Genomic DNA, 16606 nt, shown 5'->3' with positions numbered 1-16606 from the left:
GAAAAATCTTTGTTAGTTTCTTTCATATTGAGGATAAGCAGGTATTTTATTTTGCTGCTGTCTCAAGTGCGCTGTAGGAAAAGTAACTGACTGTTCCTTTTGAAATATAATGCTAGTAGGATGGGCATGGTGGCTCACGCCTGTAATCCCAGCACTTTGGGATGCTGAGGCAGGCGGATCACTTGAGGTCAAGAGTTTGAGACCAGCCTGGCCAACATGGTGAAATCCCATCTCTACTAAAAATACAAAAAAAAAAAAAAAAAAATTAGCTGGGTGTGGTGGTGGGCACCTGTAATCCCAGCTACTCGGGAAGCTGAGGCAGGAGAATTGCTTGAACCCAGGAGGTGGAGGTTGCAGTGAGCCAAGACCGCACCACTACACTCCAGCCTGGACAACTGAACAAGACTCTGTCTCAAAAAAAGAACAGAAATATAATGATATAATGCTAGTTATTTCAACATAATTTTTAATGCCAAACTTGTATAATCAAAGCATCAACATCTGCAGTAATAAACAGCTTTACCTATTTTCCTTAGTTCCAAGGAAGTTTCAAATTGTTGTCCAGCAACTATCAGCAAAACTGCAAGATTAATTCCCGAATAGAGAGATGACTGGAGTTCAAACCCTTTGCGATACCTATAATTACAGAACCACCAAAGTCTGATTACATTACAACAAAAAATGTTTAAATAATGGTATAAACCAACTTTCTCATGAAAAGTTTTATTTCTTTAAGTTTGTTATTGCCTATTCCCCTTGCCCCCACCACCACCTTTACAAACAGCCACATGCAGCTCTCTAGTAACTTCAAAACTGTCGTAATAGGCCAGGCGCCATGGCTCATGCCTGTAATCCCAGCACTTTGGGAGGCCGAGGTAGGTGGATCGCTTGAGGCCAGGAGTTTAAGGCCAGCCTGGCCAACATGGTGAAACCCCATCTCCACATAAAAAAAAAACAAAAATCAGCTGGGTGTGGTGGTGCATGCCTGTAATCCCAGCTACTCGGGAGGCTGAGGCAGGAGAATTCGCTTGAACCTGGGAGGTGGAAGCTGCAGCAAGCCAAGATCGCACCACTGCACTCCAGCCTGAGTGACAGAGCAAGACTCTGCCTCAAAAAAAAAAAAAGTCATAATAGCAACACAGTAACTTACACCAGGGAGGTTTTTTTTTGTTGTTGTTAATAAGATTAGAAAAGCCTCACTGATTGGGAATCGTATTTTTATACCAAAAGGTTAACAGTGACAAGTTCACTCTCTTCTTTCCCCTTTTCTATACACAATAAGTTCATTTCTCTTCTATGAACAAGTATGAAAATTGTAGGCAGGAAAAAAGAACTCCATTAATGAAGTAACGACACTAATGTCTTTAAGTGGCACAGTTTATACCAAAGACTTGCTAGCAGTAATTTTGTCACTCATGTGACGGCAAGAGATTTCAACAACAAAATATTAATTCTTCAAAGGAGAAGTTATCATTGAAATCAGTTAAAATATGGCTTTATCAATTCTGAGGCATAACACAAATAGCCTCACACAGATCAGAGGACACCGAGAAAGTCCTTCCTACCTTAGTCAACAAAATTCAACCTTTTTTTTTCCTGTGTGTTTTGGGAATTTTAAATTCTACCTCCTTCTAGATGTGACTGTTTTATTCTCTTCTACTATGAAAAGTTATATTGAGAAGAGGGCAGAGAGGGTTGTTTCTCCAGAAGTCAAGCAGGCCCAACTTTGGGGCAGAGAAGATCTGAACTCCAGGCACGATTGTAGTCCCAGATTCACCACTAACCAACCCTGTGATCTTGGACCAGCTCCCCACCTCCCTGAGCCATATGCTCCATGTCTGCACTGGAGAGTGTGGGTTAGATGATATCCAAGATAGATCGTATCCACATCCACCACGCCCTGAGCAGAAGACGAAGCTTCATTTGCTTCTGCACCTACCGCCACTACCTTCTGAAGCCGCTGGAGAAAAACTCCTAGGACTTTCTTGAAGGAGCCAAAGGCAGTCATTTTCTGACCTGGGGACTGAATTCCCAACCACCATAGTGGGAACACAGCTTTCTGTTTTGGCTTTACCAAACATTAACTTCCCTTCCATACCCTGAGTGACTCCTCTCCACCACACGGTGCATTAGGAACTACAGGAAATTTTTAAAAAGATGAGGTCATTATGTTCCAAGAACTTACACTAGGGCGGAAGGGAATAAGATCTACACATAATTAGTAACAACAGAAGCAAGAATGTGGTAAGTATCTTAAAATCACACAAATTCAAGTGTAGAGGAGCTCACAAAAGACATATAGGGCCATCTCACCTAGATACTTGAGACATGGCATAAAAATAAAGAGAAATAATCCCAGCAGTTTGAGAGGCCAAGGCAGGTGGATTGCCTGAGGTCAGGAGTTCGAGACCAGTCTGGCCAACATGATGAAACCCATCTCTATTAAAAATACAAAAAAATTTGCTGGGCGTGGTGGCGTGTGCCTATCATCCCAGCTACTCAGGAGGCTGAGGCAGGGGAATTGCTTGGACCAGGGAGGTGCAGGTTGCAGTGAGCCGAGATCACACCATGGCACTCCAGCCTGGGGGACAGAGTGAGAGACACAGTCAAAAAAAAAAAAAAAAAAAAAAAAGCAAGAGAAATGAAACAGCAGTGATTTGGAAAGGGAACCCTCAGCATAGAAAACAGCAGGAACAGAGACAGGAGTCTGGAAAACTCCTTAGGAACTACAGTTTAGTTGGACACAAACCAGGTAGTGGGAAACAGGGCTAGAGGTAGGTTGGAGAAAGTGTTCAGGACACCTAGAATGGTGATCTGAGAGCCTGAATTTTTACAGAGTAGGGAGCAGGGAGCCATGGTGGGTTCTTGAGGTTTAGGAAGAATAAGTTACAAATCTGTGAAGGATAGACTGAACAGACAGCAAGCAGGGAGTCTACTTGGGTACTGTTAGAACATTCCTGGCAAGAAAGTTAAAAAAAAAAAATGGCAGTGACTGGGAGCAGTGGTGATGGGAAAGGACTGGCAAGCAGTGAAAAGAAGGCTCGCAGAAGGGCTGCAAATGGGGCCTGACTGGACGGGGAAGTGAGTAAAATTAATCGAACACTGACCAAAAGTTCACACCTAGGAGGGTGGAGAATAGTAGTAAGAAAGCAAGACACTGAAAGCCATACCTTGTGGAGAAGAGTAAATGACTTCAGCCTTCAAAATGTTGAGTCTGAAATACCAGCATCATCTTGAGGTAGAACAGGTGGGCAAAGGGGGGAGGTGTAAGGCCATCACTTAGGATGTTGGGCTGGAGCGTTCCAGCTAAGGGTCCCTAGGTGTGAGAGTGGCTGGGATTGCCAGAGAAGTAAGTGCAAATGGAGAGAAGGTGGGGAGGACAGAGCCTCCTGTGTGTATGAAAGGAAGAGAGACAGAGAAAGAGAGAGGAAGCAGTTAGAAATGAATGAAAGCAGAACAGCAACGTCAAGAGCTCTTATGATGGAAATGAATGATGTGGGCCTGTTGGTTCCACCTTTAGAATATATCCTGCATCCAACTTCTCAACATTTTTACCCCCACCACCCTGGCTCAAGCCACCACCAGCTCTCCCCTGAATTACTGCTATATTCTCTGATTCCCTGCTTCTGTCCTTGTCCCTGTGATAGACTGTTTAATGGCCACAAATTCCTCCCATTGTAATATGCATGCACCTCTGCAATGCAACTTTGCTATTCCTCCTAGCCAGAGGTGGAGCATATTCCTCCATCCTTTTGAATGTGGGCGGGCCATGTGATTTGCTTTGACCAATAGCATGTGGCAGAAGTTAACCACGTGTGAGTTTCCAAACCTAAGCCTCTAGAGGCTTTGCTGCTCCCTTGTTCACTCTCTTAGAGTTCTGCATACCAGGTAAGAAAGCTGGTCTACCAGGATTAGAACCACATGGTGGAGAGCTGAGGCACACCATCAGTAGCCAACACCAGTTGCCAAATGTGTACGGGGTCATTTGGATCTTCCAGCCACACCTGACCCTACAGCTGACTTCAGTTTTAGAAGTGAGCCCAGGTGAAGCCAGCAGAAGAAGTGCCTGGCAAAGCCACAGAATCATGAAACATCATAATCATTGCTGTTCGAAGCTGCTAAGTTTTGGGTTATGCACCAAGTGATAGCTGATACACCTCCTAAAATATATTCTTTGCATAACAGTGAGTACTCCTGTTAAAATGCATGTCCGATCTTGTCACTCCTCTGCTCAAACCCTCCATTTGATGTCCCTTCTCACTCAGAGCAAGAAGGTCTTGCCCCTTCCTGTTTCATGTTGCTCTCCACCCATCCCTTGCTTACTGCTGACCATCCTGGAGTGTGCCTGGCATGCTTCATCCTCAGAGTCTCTGCCCTTGCTGTTCCCTCCGCCAAGAACACTTTCTCCAGTTATCTGTGAAGTTTACTCCCTTATCACTTTCCTATCTTCAGGCACCTTCACTGACCACCCTATTTAAAATTGCAGACCACCCTTCAGAGCCCTCCTTTATCCCCTTCCCTGCTTAACTTTTCCCCACAGCCCTCACATGACATCCTACATGTGTCGCTTTCTTTAACTTCCCTCACCAGCAATGCAAGGCCCCCAAGGGCAGGATTCATGTCTGCTGTGTCTGTATTCCTACCACCTAGAAAAGTTTCTGGCACACAGTAAGCCATCACTGAACATTGTTAAATAAATGAACGAATAAGCGAATGAATGAACAGATCACTGGGGAAGATGATGCCCTGGTGGTGGGGGACAAGGTTCTGGAAGTGGGAGCTCGGAAGCATTGTGCTGGGCCTCCTTCTTGGCCCTTAAACAAGTGTACCTGTGGGAAGAGTGTGACCAGTAGAAAACCCTGTTTCTCATGGTTTTCTCTCAAAAAGGGAATCTGGAAATTCCCAGACCACATTTACTACAAATAGTTGCTCACTGCCAGTAGACAGACATATACACATAAGGAAGAGATGCACATCCTCAGCCTATGCGATTCTGTTCCTTGAAGAGATGCATGTGCTGATAACTCAGGCTGAGGGTTTACCACTCAATGGCGCTGTCTCGGCTCGTGTCATCTTTGCAGTCTGAATCCAAGAAGATGTCCTTGTAGATCCTCCCACACAGGCAGAACATGTCGGGGCCCGGGTGATCACAGCTCTGCAGAACCTGGAGCATGATCTGCAGAGCCTTCTCACGGTCACCTGTGCTGTTTCTCCTGAAAGACAGATGTTATAAGGTCACAAATGAATGAATCAAGACAATGGAATAGAGGCCAGATGCAGTGGCTCACACCTGTAATCCCAGAACTTTGGGAGGCCAAAGTGGGTGGATCATTTGAGGTCAGGAGTTCGACACCAGCCTGGCCAACATGGTGAAAACCTGTCTCTACTAAAAATACCAAAAGTAGCCAGGTGGTAGTGGCCCATGCCTGTAATCCCAGCTAATTGGGAGGCTGAGACAGGAGTATCACTTGAACCCAGAAGGCAGAGGTTGCAGTGAACCAAGATCGCGCCACTGTACTCCAGTCTGGGTGACAGAGTGAGACCTATTAAAAAAAAAAAAAAAAAAAAGACAGTGGAATATACATGCATTCATCGTGCTGAAAGACAGGTGCAAGGATGCCGTACCTCAGCAGAAAAATTATTGTTTTCATTTTCCAATGTAGTCACTGCTTAAGATCCACACCGATAAACCTTACACAATTATACTCAGTCCCTACTTGATTCTATCTCAACAACTAAATCATAAGGAAATTAAAAAATAAGCAAAGGGGAAACCTATATAATAAAAAAGACTTAAGAGTCATATCAACTAAATGCAACATGCAGACTTTGTTTGGATTGTGATTCAAACAAATCCACTAAAAAACATATGAGGCTGGGTACAGTGGCTCACACCTGTAATCCCAGCACTTTGGGAGGCTGAGACGGGTGGATCACTTAAGGTCAGGAGTTCGAGACCAGCCTGGCCAACATGATGAACCCCTGTCTCTAACAAAAATTAGCCAGGTGTGGTGGCAGGCGCCTGTAGTCCCAGGTACTTGGGAGGCTGAGGCAGGAGAGTTACTTGAACCTGGGAGGCAGAGGATGCAGTGAGCCAAGATTGTGCCACTACACTCCAGCCTAGGCAACAGAGTGAGACTCTGTCAAAAAAATAAAAAATAAAAAGGAAAGACAATTGGGAAAATTTGAGCACTGAAACTGAGAAATTGTTAATTTTTAGGTATGATAATGTAAAACCTAAAAACTGTTCCTTTTTAGGTATGATAATGTAATCATGCCAATGTTTTATAAGTGTCCTTAGCCTTTTTTTTTTTTTTGAGACCGTCTCACTCTGTCGCCCAGGCTGGAGTGCAGTGGCATGATCTCAACTCACTGCAACCTCTACCTCCTGGGTTCAAGTGATTCTCGTGCCTACCTCAGCCTTCCAACATAGCTGGGATCACAGGCGTGTGCCACCACACCCAATTAATTTTTGTAATTTTAGTAGAGACGGGGTTTCATCATGTTGGCCAGGCTGGTCTTGAACTCCTAGCCTCAAACGATCCACCCGCCTTGGCCTCCCCAAGTTCTGGGATTACAGGCATGAGACACCGTGCCCAGCCAAGTGTCCTTAACTTTTAAAGATACACAGTGAAATATCTGTGGATAAAATGGTATGTCTTTGCTTTGTAATAAATCCAGCATTGGGGTGTAAAGGAGTGGGTGGGAACAAAGGGGAACAAAATTGGCCATGCAATGATAATTATCAAAGTGGATATGGGGTAGATGGGGGTTTATTATTCTGATGGTTAATTTTATGTGTCAGCTTGACTGGGCTAAGGAAGGCCAGAAAGGTAATAAAACGTTATTTCTGGGTATGTCCGTGAGGGTGTTTCTGGATGAGATTAGCGTCTGAATCAACAGTCTGAGTAAAGAAGACCACCCTCACCAATGCAGGTGGCATCATGCAATCCATTGAGGGTACCAAGAGAACAAAAAGGCCAAGGAAGAGTGAATTTTCTTTTTTTGAAGTGGGAAATTCATCATCTTCTTGGACATCAGAGTTCCTGGGTCTCGGACCTTCAGGCTTCAGGACTTACCCCAACAGCATCCCTGGTTCTCAGGCCTTTGGACTCAGAGCAAATCACACCACAAGCATTCCTGGTTCTCCAGCTTGCATGGGACTTGCCAGTCTCTAGAATCACCTGGGGCAATTATCATAATCCATCTCTTCCTCTAGATCTCTATACATCCTATTGGTTTGTTCCTTTGGAGAACCCTGCCTAAGACAATTATGCTATTTCCTACTTTTAAATATATTTGTGATTTTACATAAAAACAAAAACAAAAAAGGTACCCATCCTGACCCAAAGATTCCACTTCTAGAATCTGTAATATGTACTTTTTTTCAAGAATTTTTTGAACAAAGATGTTTGTTATGGCACTGCTTGTAATAGTAAGGAACTGGAGATGACTCAGATGTCCATTAACGGAAGAACAGCAAAATATATTTTGCAACAACCAGACTACAGAATAACGTAATCATTATAAAGGGGCAGATCCATGTGTAATTACCCAGATGAACATCCGTAACAGTAACATTTCATGGAAAAAACCTGAACTAAATGAAAGGCATGACCCAATTCTTTGAAATAAACACTATTTACATGTTTATGTACATAGACAAAAGTCTGTAAGGATACATATTAAAATGTTCAGAAAATCATTGCCGGGATTTATACAAAACTGGGTATATTTTATTAATAACCATTCTAATAAATGAATAAATTATTATTTTTAATTTCTTGGTAATAGGCTTTTTTTTTTTTTTTTTTTTTTTTTTTTTTTTTTGAGATGGAGTCTCGCTCTGTCACCCAGCCTGGAGTGCGGTTGCACAATCTCAACTCACTGCAACCTCCGCCTCTCAGGTTCAAGCGATTCTCCCACCTCAGCCTCCGGAGTAAGTAGCTGGGATTACAGATGTATACCACCATACCCAGCTAATTTTTGAATTTTTTTTTTTTTTTTTTTTTAAGGAGAAATGGGGTTTAACTATGTTGGCCAGGATAGTCTCGAACTCATGACCTCAGGTGATCCGCCCGCCTGGGCCTCCCAAAGTGCTGGGATTACAGGTGTGAGCCACTGCGCCCGGCCACAATAGGCTCTTTTATGTTTCCTTTCCTGAGGACATGCACCTCAAAAACTACCGCATCATCTCAGATGTCAAATTAGTACCTAAAACAGCCAGACTTTCTCAACTGGGGTTCCATGACAGAATTAATCCCTGGAAAAAATTATTTGATTATCTGAGCGACTATTTTTTCAGTGCTCCCAAGGACGGTACGTAGCCAGCCTCATTCTGGATGCAGAAGAGAAATTCAATCATTTCATACAATAGATGCCAGTGGGCATTAGGACTTAATTGTCTTGTGGAACCCAACCTGGGTGGAAAAGGGCTAATCTAGACACTTGGCCACCTTCTGGAAACCTGCAATAATTAAGCCTGTATTTTGACTCGGACTTTTTCCATTTTCTACCTTGATCCTGTTCTAACATATTTTATCTTTCCTCTTTTTGTCATATAGAATCTAACTGAACTAACTGAATCTAACTGAACAAACTGGATCTCTTGTTGCACAGCCATTGTATAATATTCTTTAATTTTTAAGAACCAACACAAACCAACTCAAATTTACTAGAGCATTTAAATAATTTCTAATGTCTGTGGCAAGAATATGAAAGGTTGAAACTTTAATGAGGCACAACATTTCCACATCTGTAATTAGCCAACTTTTGAGGTGTCAAATATTCATGATTCTGAAAGGAATGTACTAAACTCAATAAACTCACTTAAATGCCTTTTTTTTTTTTTTTTTTTTTTTTTTTTTTTTTTGAGACAGGGCTTTATCGCCCAGGCTGGAGTGCAGTGGTACAATCCCAGTTCACTACAGCCTCAACCTCCCAGGTTCAAGCGATCCACCCACCCCAGGCTCCCAAGTAGCTGTGACTACAGGCACGTACTACTACACCTGGCTAATTTGTGTATTTTTTGTAGAGACAGGGTTTCACCATGTTGCCCAAGCTAATGCTTAATTACTGATATGAGCTCAGGTTTGTTTGGATTTTAGTTTTTTGGACCAGTTACATCAAGATTTCCCTTGAATTTTCTCATTAACTTGAAATTTACCCTTGTTACTCGAAACAAAAGGTCTTTTGAGTATAAACAAAACAAAAATCAAACATTTGAAAAAATTAAAAGCAAAGAGATTTTCAGCTTAAAAGCCACTTTAAGACAGGTGTTAAATAACTAAACCCTTTAGTGGTTAATAATCAGCTTTTGGATCTGCTTATCATTTTCAGATCGCAAGGTATCCAAGAACAAAGCTACAGATAAAAAACTCCTATGTTGAATCAGTCAGCAACATCTGTTTCTGGCAATTAAGGCCATTTCACAATTAAGAGAAGGAAACTTTGACAGTGGGTCTGACTCTTGGCTGCATATCAGAATCACCTGGGAGGCTGGGCATGGTGGCTCACGCCTGTAATCCCAGCACTTTGGGAGGCCAAGGCGGGCAGATCACCTGAGGTCAGGAGTTCGAGACCAGCCTGGCCAACATGGTGAACCCTTGTCTCCACTAAAAATACAAAAATTAGCTAGGCGTGGTGGCAGGCACCTGTAGTCCCAGCTACTGAGGAGGTTGAGACAGGAGAATCACTTGAACCCCCGAGGCAGAGGTTGCAGTGAGCCAATATCACACCATTGTACTCCAGTCTGGGCAACAAGAGGGAAATGCCATCTCAAAAAAAAAAAAAAATAATAATAATAAAAAAAAGAATCACGGGGGAGCTTAAATCTGAAGACCCAGACATCAGTGCTTCTCATGCTTGACTTTCTGAGTCAGCAGGTTGGCATCATTGCTAAATCCACCGCTCCCTTCTCACTCCTTGTCCTATCTCACATACATATGCATTTGACAACCGTGCACTCCTTCCTCCTTGGACTACTTTCATCATTTGATTTGCAGGACACTACACTCGCCTGATTTTCTCCTACTTTAGTCCATCTCTCTGATTTTTTCACATTGGAGTATACCTTGGCAGTACCCTTGGACATTTCATCTTTCTTGGTTACTACCCTAGATCCCTTGAGCATCCATTGCCATGACTTTTCAAACCATCCATATTCTGATGACTTCCAAATTTCTATCTCCAGCCCAGGCCTCTCCTCTAAAATCCAGACTCACATATCCAACTGCCTTCTCAGCATCTCGTTTGCATGTTGATACCTCAAACTTAACGTGTCCCAAATCAAACTTTTTTTCCCCCTCCCTGAGACAGAGTCTCACTGTCACCCAGGCTGGAATGCAGTAGTGCATTCTCAGCTCACTGCAACCTCTAAGTCACAGGGTGAAGAGACTCTCGCGCCTCAGCCTCCCAAGTAGCTGGGATTACAGGTGTGCACCACCATGCCCAGCTAATTTTTGCATTTTTAGTAGAGACAGGGTTTAGCCGTGATGACCAGGGTGGTCTTGAACTCTTGGCCTCCTAAAGTGCTGGGATTACAGGTGTGTGCCACCATGCCCGGCCCCAAATCAAACCCTTCATTATCCCATCAAACCTGTTCTACAGTCTTCCCCTTCTTGTCAAATGGCCAATCCATTCTTCCTCTTATTCAGGCCAAAAACTTTGCAGTCATGTTTGGTTCCTCTAACACCATTTATTGGACCAGGAGATTCCATTGGCTTTTATTTCAAACTATATCTGAAATTGACCCACTCCTCATGAAGCCCACCCTTACCACTCTGGTCCAAGCCACGTCATTTCCTGCTTCCACACCTTCTAGTCTCAGCACAGAAGTCATAGTGATCCTCTACGCTATAAGGCAGGTCATGTCATCCTTCTACTCAAAACTCACCAGTGGCTCCCATCTTAGAGCAAACGCCAATTTTCTTTCAATGGCCTGTAAGGATCTACAAGATGTGTTCCTAGTTATTTCTCCAACCTCATCTCTTACCACTCCTGCGCCCCGATCACCTACTATGCTCCAGCTACACAAGCTTCCTTGCTATTCCGCAAGTTGATCCCTCTACCTGAAATGATCTTCCCCCACATATCACACGGTATGTTCCGTTGCCTCTTTCTGATCTTTTCTCCATGCCACTTTCTAGTAGGTGTGGTCTTCTGTGAGCACTCAACTTGAAACTGCAACCTTCCCACCCTACTTACTGGCCACCCTATCACCCTAAACTGTTTTAATACATTAGTTTTTTTTTTTTTATTCTATCTCCCCATTTTAGAATGCATGCTCCAAGAGGGTAGAGATTTTTGGGTCTGATTTGTTAACTACTGTGCTTAGAACTGGATCTGGCACGAAGTAGGTGATCAATAAGCGTCTGTTAAATGAATGACTAACTGAGCAGAGCTATTGTAGTGACATGGAGAGCTCTCTAAGCATTGATTACTAAGTGAAAAAAACAACAGAATACCTCCTGTGTGGTCCTATAGTTTAAAAACTCTGCAGTATGACATATTTTCACAGTATGTAAATGCATAGAAAACTGTCTCCAAGAATATACACCCAACTGACAAGAGAAGTTACTTCTGGAATATGGATGGGACAAGAGATTAGAGTTCAGAGGGATAACTGCTTTAAATGGATTGTTTTTCAGTTTTTCACAGTAATATACAAACATATTCATCTATTATTGCTTTTGTTTTTTTGAGGCAGGGTCTTGCTCTGTTGCCCAAGTGGAACGTAGTGAGTGGTGTGTTCATGGCTCACTGTAGCCTCAAGCTCCTGTGCTCAAGTGCAACTCCTGCCTCAGAGTGCTGGGAATACAGGCACGCACCACCACACCCAGCTTTTATTTTTATTTATTTATTTATTTTTGGTAGAGACGGGGTCTTGCTCTGTGGCCCAGGCTGGTCTCAAACTCCTAGGCTAAAGTGATCCTCTTGCCTCGGCCTCCCAAAGTGCTGAGACTGCAGGCATGAGCCAACACACGTGGCTTCATCTATTACTTATGCAATAAAATGCACAGAATAAAAACACAACACTGGATTGGGAATCATATAGAACTAGATTCTGGTTATTTTCACACCATTTATTACCCATTTGAATTTTGAGCAGGGCACTTAGCCCTTCTGTGCCTCAGTCCTTCACCTGAAGTGTCTGACTTTGCTTACCTCAAAGCATTGCCATGAGCTATGGGTCTGCCAGAGCATCGACTTGCCACCAACCATCCTGTCTCCCTGGCCCTCTTTTCTACACTGTGTGTCTATAAGAGGAAATTCATAGGGCAAGAGACAGAATCCCAGGAAATCCTCCTTCTAAGCCAGCCCTGAGCTTTCACACACAAAAGGTCTCATTAGATCAGCGTCCTTTCTAGGATACAGTTTGTGTTGGGTCACCTGTCAAAAACTTTACAAGAGACTTCTGCTTCCAATCAAGATGTAGAAGAATGTGAAAGGTCTTCACTCCTGTAGTGACAACAAAAACCCAAACAAATATAAAAATCACACTGAGGTCGGGCACAGTGGCTCATGCCTGTAATCCCAGCACTTTGGGAGGCCAAGGCAGGTGGATCACTTGAGCTCAGGAGTTTGAGTCCAGCCTGGCCAACATGGTGAAACCCTGTCTCTACAAAAATACAAAAATTAGCCAGGTGTGGTGATGGGTGCCTGTAATCCTAGCTAGTCGGGAGGCTGAGGCAGGAGAATTGCTCAAACCCAGAAGGTGAAGGTTGCAGGGAGCAGAGGTCGTGCCACCAGCCCTCACTCTCCCTTCTTGCTCCCTCTCACCACATGAGCTGCCTGCTCCGCCTTCACCTTCTGCCATGAATAAAACCTGCCTGAGGCCTCCCTAGAAGCTGAGCAGACACCAATGCCAAGCTTGTACAGTCTGCAGAACTGTGAGCCAATTAAACCTGTGTTCTTTATAAATCACCCAGTCTCTGGTATTTCTTTATAGCAATACAAGAACGGCCTAACACAGGGATATAATATTCTATATCTTGATTGTGGTGGTAGTTTCATGGGTGCGTTTCTTTGGCCAAAATCATCAAATCGTGCACTTAAAATTTTAGTTTATTGTATGGTGGTTTTTTGAGACAGGATCTCACTCTGTCACCCAGGCTGGAGTACTATGGCATGATCATAGCTCACCGCAGCTTTGAACTCCCAGCCTCAAGCAATCTTCCCATCTCAGCCTCCTCAACAGCTGGGACTACAGGCATAAACCACCAAGGCAAGTTAATTTGTTCTTTTTTTCAAGACAGGGTCTCACTGTGTTGCCTAGGCTGGTCTCAAACTCCTGGCCTCAAGTGATCCTCCCGCCTCGGCCTCCCAAAGTACTAGGATTAAAGGCATGAGCCACAGTGCCTGGCCTATGGTATGGAAGTTATACCTTATTAAAGCTGACTTTAAAAATACTAGAAAACTAAGCAGTAGTTCTGATAGTGTCCTACTGGGGCAATCACTGGTGTCTGCCCTCAGATGCACTCTCGGCCTTTCTGCACCCCTGCTTTGTGTTACAGGGGAGCTGACTCCTCTAGGTTGCTATGCTCAGCTGACAGCAACCGGCGGGAGGCACTGGGGGCAGAAGGTGAGGCCCTGGAGGATGGGAAGGAAGAAGAAGCCAGCGCAGTTTCTCCCTTTTTCTTGCCACTCCAGCAACAGCCGCATCTCTATTAGACCCAGCCCCCACCAGGCTGGCTCACAATTGTTCCAGGTGATCCTGGCACCTGGGCTCTGGTAACATCCCCTCTTCCCTGGGTCCCTCCAGCCAAGGGGTGATAGCAGCTTCCTGCTGATGCTAACTTCAGGGCTGCCTCATCGTTTCCGGTCTGGTTTGTCAGCTCTTCTATCACCTGTGTAACCAATTTCCTACACTGTTTCCTCTATGTTAGTATATATGCTGCCGAAGCAAGCACGAAAGTTTCCTCTATTTTAAATACCTAGAGTGGTCTTTGTTTCCTGACTGGACCCTGACAGATACACACCTACCAGAAGAAAGCAGGTGCCCTGCTCTGGTCAGATGCCTCGTATTTACATACATGGAAGGGAACAACTAGAGGCGACCTGTGTCTTAGTGTGAACAATGTTCAGAGCCAAATAAACGCACAAACCCGAATGGTTGTTTTTCTACTCTACAAATAGGACCCAGTTATGTATCAGGCACAACCACCATGAAATCATCCACCCTAGCTGCCATCATCCCAACCTTTCCCAGTCTCCTGGGATCGCAAAGCACCACCTGTGAAGGCCGGGCTCTACAGTGGGCTGACAGGCCCTCTGATGGGGCTGGGCATCTCCCAGGCTGGCTTTCCCATTCACACGAAGGCAGCAGGAGCTGAAGAGTGGCCTTGCCTGAACTCTCTGTTCTGCTCTGTGACATGTCACCAGGAATCTCCACGCTGACAGATCCAGTTAAACTCTACTCCTTATTTGCAAATTGTAGCAGGGTCACCAAGCCCCATTTCTTTTTGTTTTCCTGGGCACACAGCCAGACCACATTTCCCAACTTCCCTTGAAGTGAGATTAGGACACGAGACTGACTTGTGGCCAATGAAACAGGTAAAGAAGTAATAAACACCACTTCCTGAGCAGGCTTCTACAACCCTCTCTAGTATAGTCAAAAGTGCAAACAACTCAAATGCCCATCAACTGATGAATTAATGAAGTGTGGCCTATCTGCACAATGGAATATTAAGCCATAAAAAGGAATGAAGTCCTGACACATGCTACCACATGGATGAACCTTGAAGAGAGTATGCTAAGGAAGCCAGACACACACAAAATACATACTGTATGATTCCATTTATATGAAATGGCCAGAATAGGCAAAGCCAGAGAGACAGAAAAGAGACCAGTGGTTTCCTCAGGCTAGAGAGTGAGGCAGGAGAAGGGGGGGGGGTAACTATTAACAGGTTGCCAAAATGGATCAGTGATTGCTGAGGAATGGGGGAGAAGAATTGAGGGAAGCCAGGAAGTGGGGGTAACTGGTAATGGGTATGGGTTTTTGGTGGCGGGGGGAGGATGAAGAAAATATTCTAAAATTGATCGTAGTGATGGTTGTACAACTCTGAATATGGTAAACAAACAAACAAACAAAGCCACTGACTTGTACACTTTAAATGGGTTGTTCTTTGGGTCTCTGAGACAGGCTCTGGGTCCGTCGTCCAGCCTGGAGTGCAGTGGCGCAATCTCACTGCAATCTCCAACTTCAGGGCTCAAGCCATCCCGAGTAGCTGGGACTACAGGCATGTGCCACCACGCCTGGTTAATTTTTGTGTTTTTTGTAGAGACAGGGTTTTGCCATGTTGCCCAAGCTAGTCTCAAACTCCTGAGCTCAAGTGATCCACCTGCCTTGGCCCCGCAAAGTGCTGGGATTACAGGTGTGAGCCACCGCATCCGGCCAAAATGGGTTAATTGTATGATATGTGAATTACATCTCAGCAAAGCTGTTCCAAACACAGACACAAAACTTCTCTAACAAGTCACCATGCTCTTTTCCTACCATCTGGCTGAAAGGAGATCTGAGGATCCAGGAGAGGGCAGAACTTCAGGATGCAAGGAGACTGAGTTCACCAAGAAATCACCTGAAGAAGAGACTGCCCAGCCAGGATACAGCCACATTGGAACAGTGCGTGAGTGACAAGAAACTTTCATCATGTTTAGTCACTGAAACTGTGGGGCTGTTTGTTACAACAGTTACACTAGCCTGACTAATACCCAAGCCAACACCACCGAGGCGGCAGGGGTTCCCTCGGTCAGGAAGATCTGTTCCCCTCTGACTTTTTATCACATCCCTCTCTTAGCAGACACCCGGGATCTCACGCTAGGAAGACTTCCATCGCCACTGACCCTGACCCAGCCCATGCAGACCCTTCTACTTTTCTGCATTCCCTGCTTTGAGCCACACCCTACTTCAGTGGTTATCTTTGGGTAGCGGTATCACCAGTAACTATGTTTTTATATTTTTCTGTATACAATGAGTATGTCTGACTTGGATGTTTTTAAGCACAGACTCACATATAAATAAAGAAAATGCAATACATTTACTTTCTACTACCAAACTTTAAATTAACTGTAGCACCCAGACACTCATTATGTGGCTCTCTTCTAATACTATACCATGGTTGATCATTATTCACTTCTTCATTCACTTACCCATTCAACATTTTTTTTTTTTTTTTTTTTTTTTTTTTTTTTTGAGACAGTGTCTCACTCTGTCGCCCAGGTTGGAGTGCAGTGGTGCGATCTCAACGCACTACAACCTCTACCTCCTGGGTTCAAGTGATTCTCCTGCCTCAGCCTCCCAAGTAGCTGGGACTACAGGCATGTACTACCATGCCTGGCTTTTTTCTGAGACGGAGTCTCACTCTGTTGCCCAGGCTGGAGTGCGGTGACACAATCTCGACTCACTGCAACCTCCACTTCCCGGGTTCAGGTGATTCTCCTGCCTCAGCCTCCCGAGTAGCTGGGATTACAGGCGTGTACCACCACACGTGGGTTGGGGTTTCACCATGTTGGCCAGGCTGGTTTCAAACTCCTGACCTCAAATGATCCACCTGTCTCAACCTCCCGAAGTGCTGGGATTACAGGCATGAGCCACTGCGCCCAGCCT

General features: G+C 44.4%; 1 protein-coding gene across 1 annotated transcript in view; it reads right to left on the bottom strand.

The window, feature by feature from the left end:
- Positions 1-16606, bottom strand: part of MAP3K15 (mitogen-activated protein kinase kinase kinase 15) — a 156556-nt gene that overhangs the window by 61035 nt on the left and 78915 nt on the right. The window contains exons 7-8 of the mRNA XM_026451891.2: positions 5043-5213; positions 524-636 (exon numbers count right to left, since the gene is read on the bottom strand). Of these exons, the coding sequence (XP_026307676.1) occupies positions 524-636; positions 5043-5213 (284 nt within the window). The remainder of the gene's footprint in view (positions 1-523; positions 637-5042; positions 5214-16606) is intronic.

Source organism: Piliocolobus tephrosceles, chromosome Y, assembly GCF_002776525.5.
Source record: "Piliocolobus tephrosceles isolate RC106 chromosome Y, ASM277652v3, whole genome shotgun sequence".
Taxonomy (NCBI): Eukaryota; Metazoa; Chordata; class Mammalia; order Primates; family Cercopithecidae; genus Piliocolobus; species Piliocolobus tephrosceles.
The sequence above is the reverse complement of the archived record's forward strand: the minus strand, read 5'-3'. Positions and strand labels throughout refer to the sequence as shown.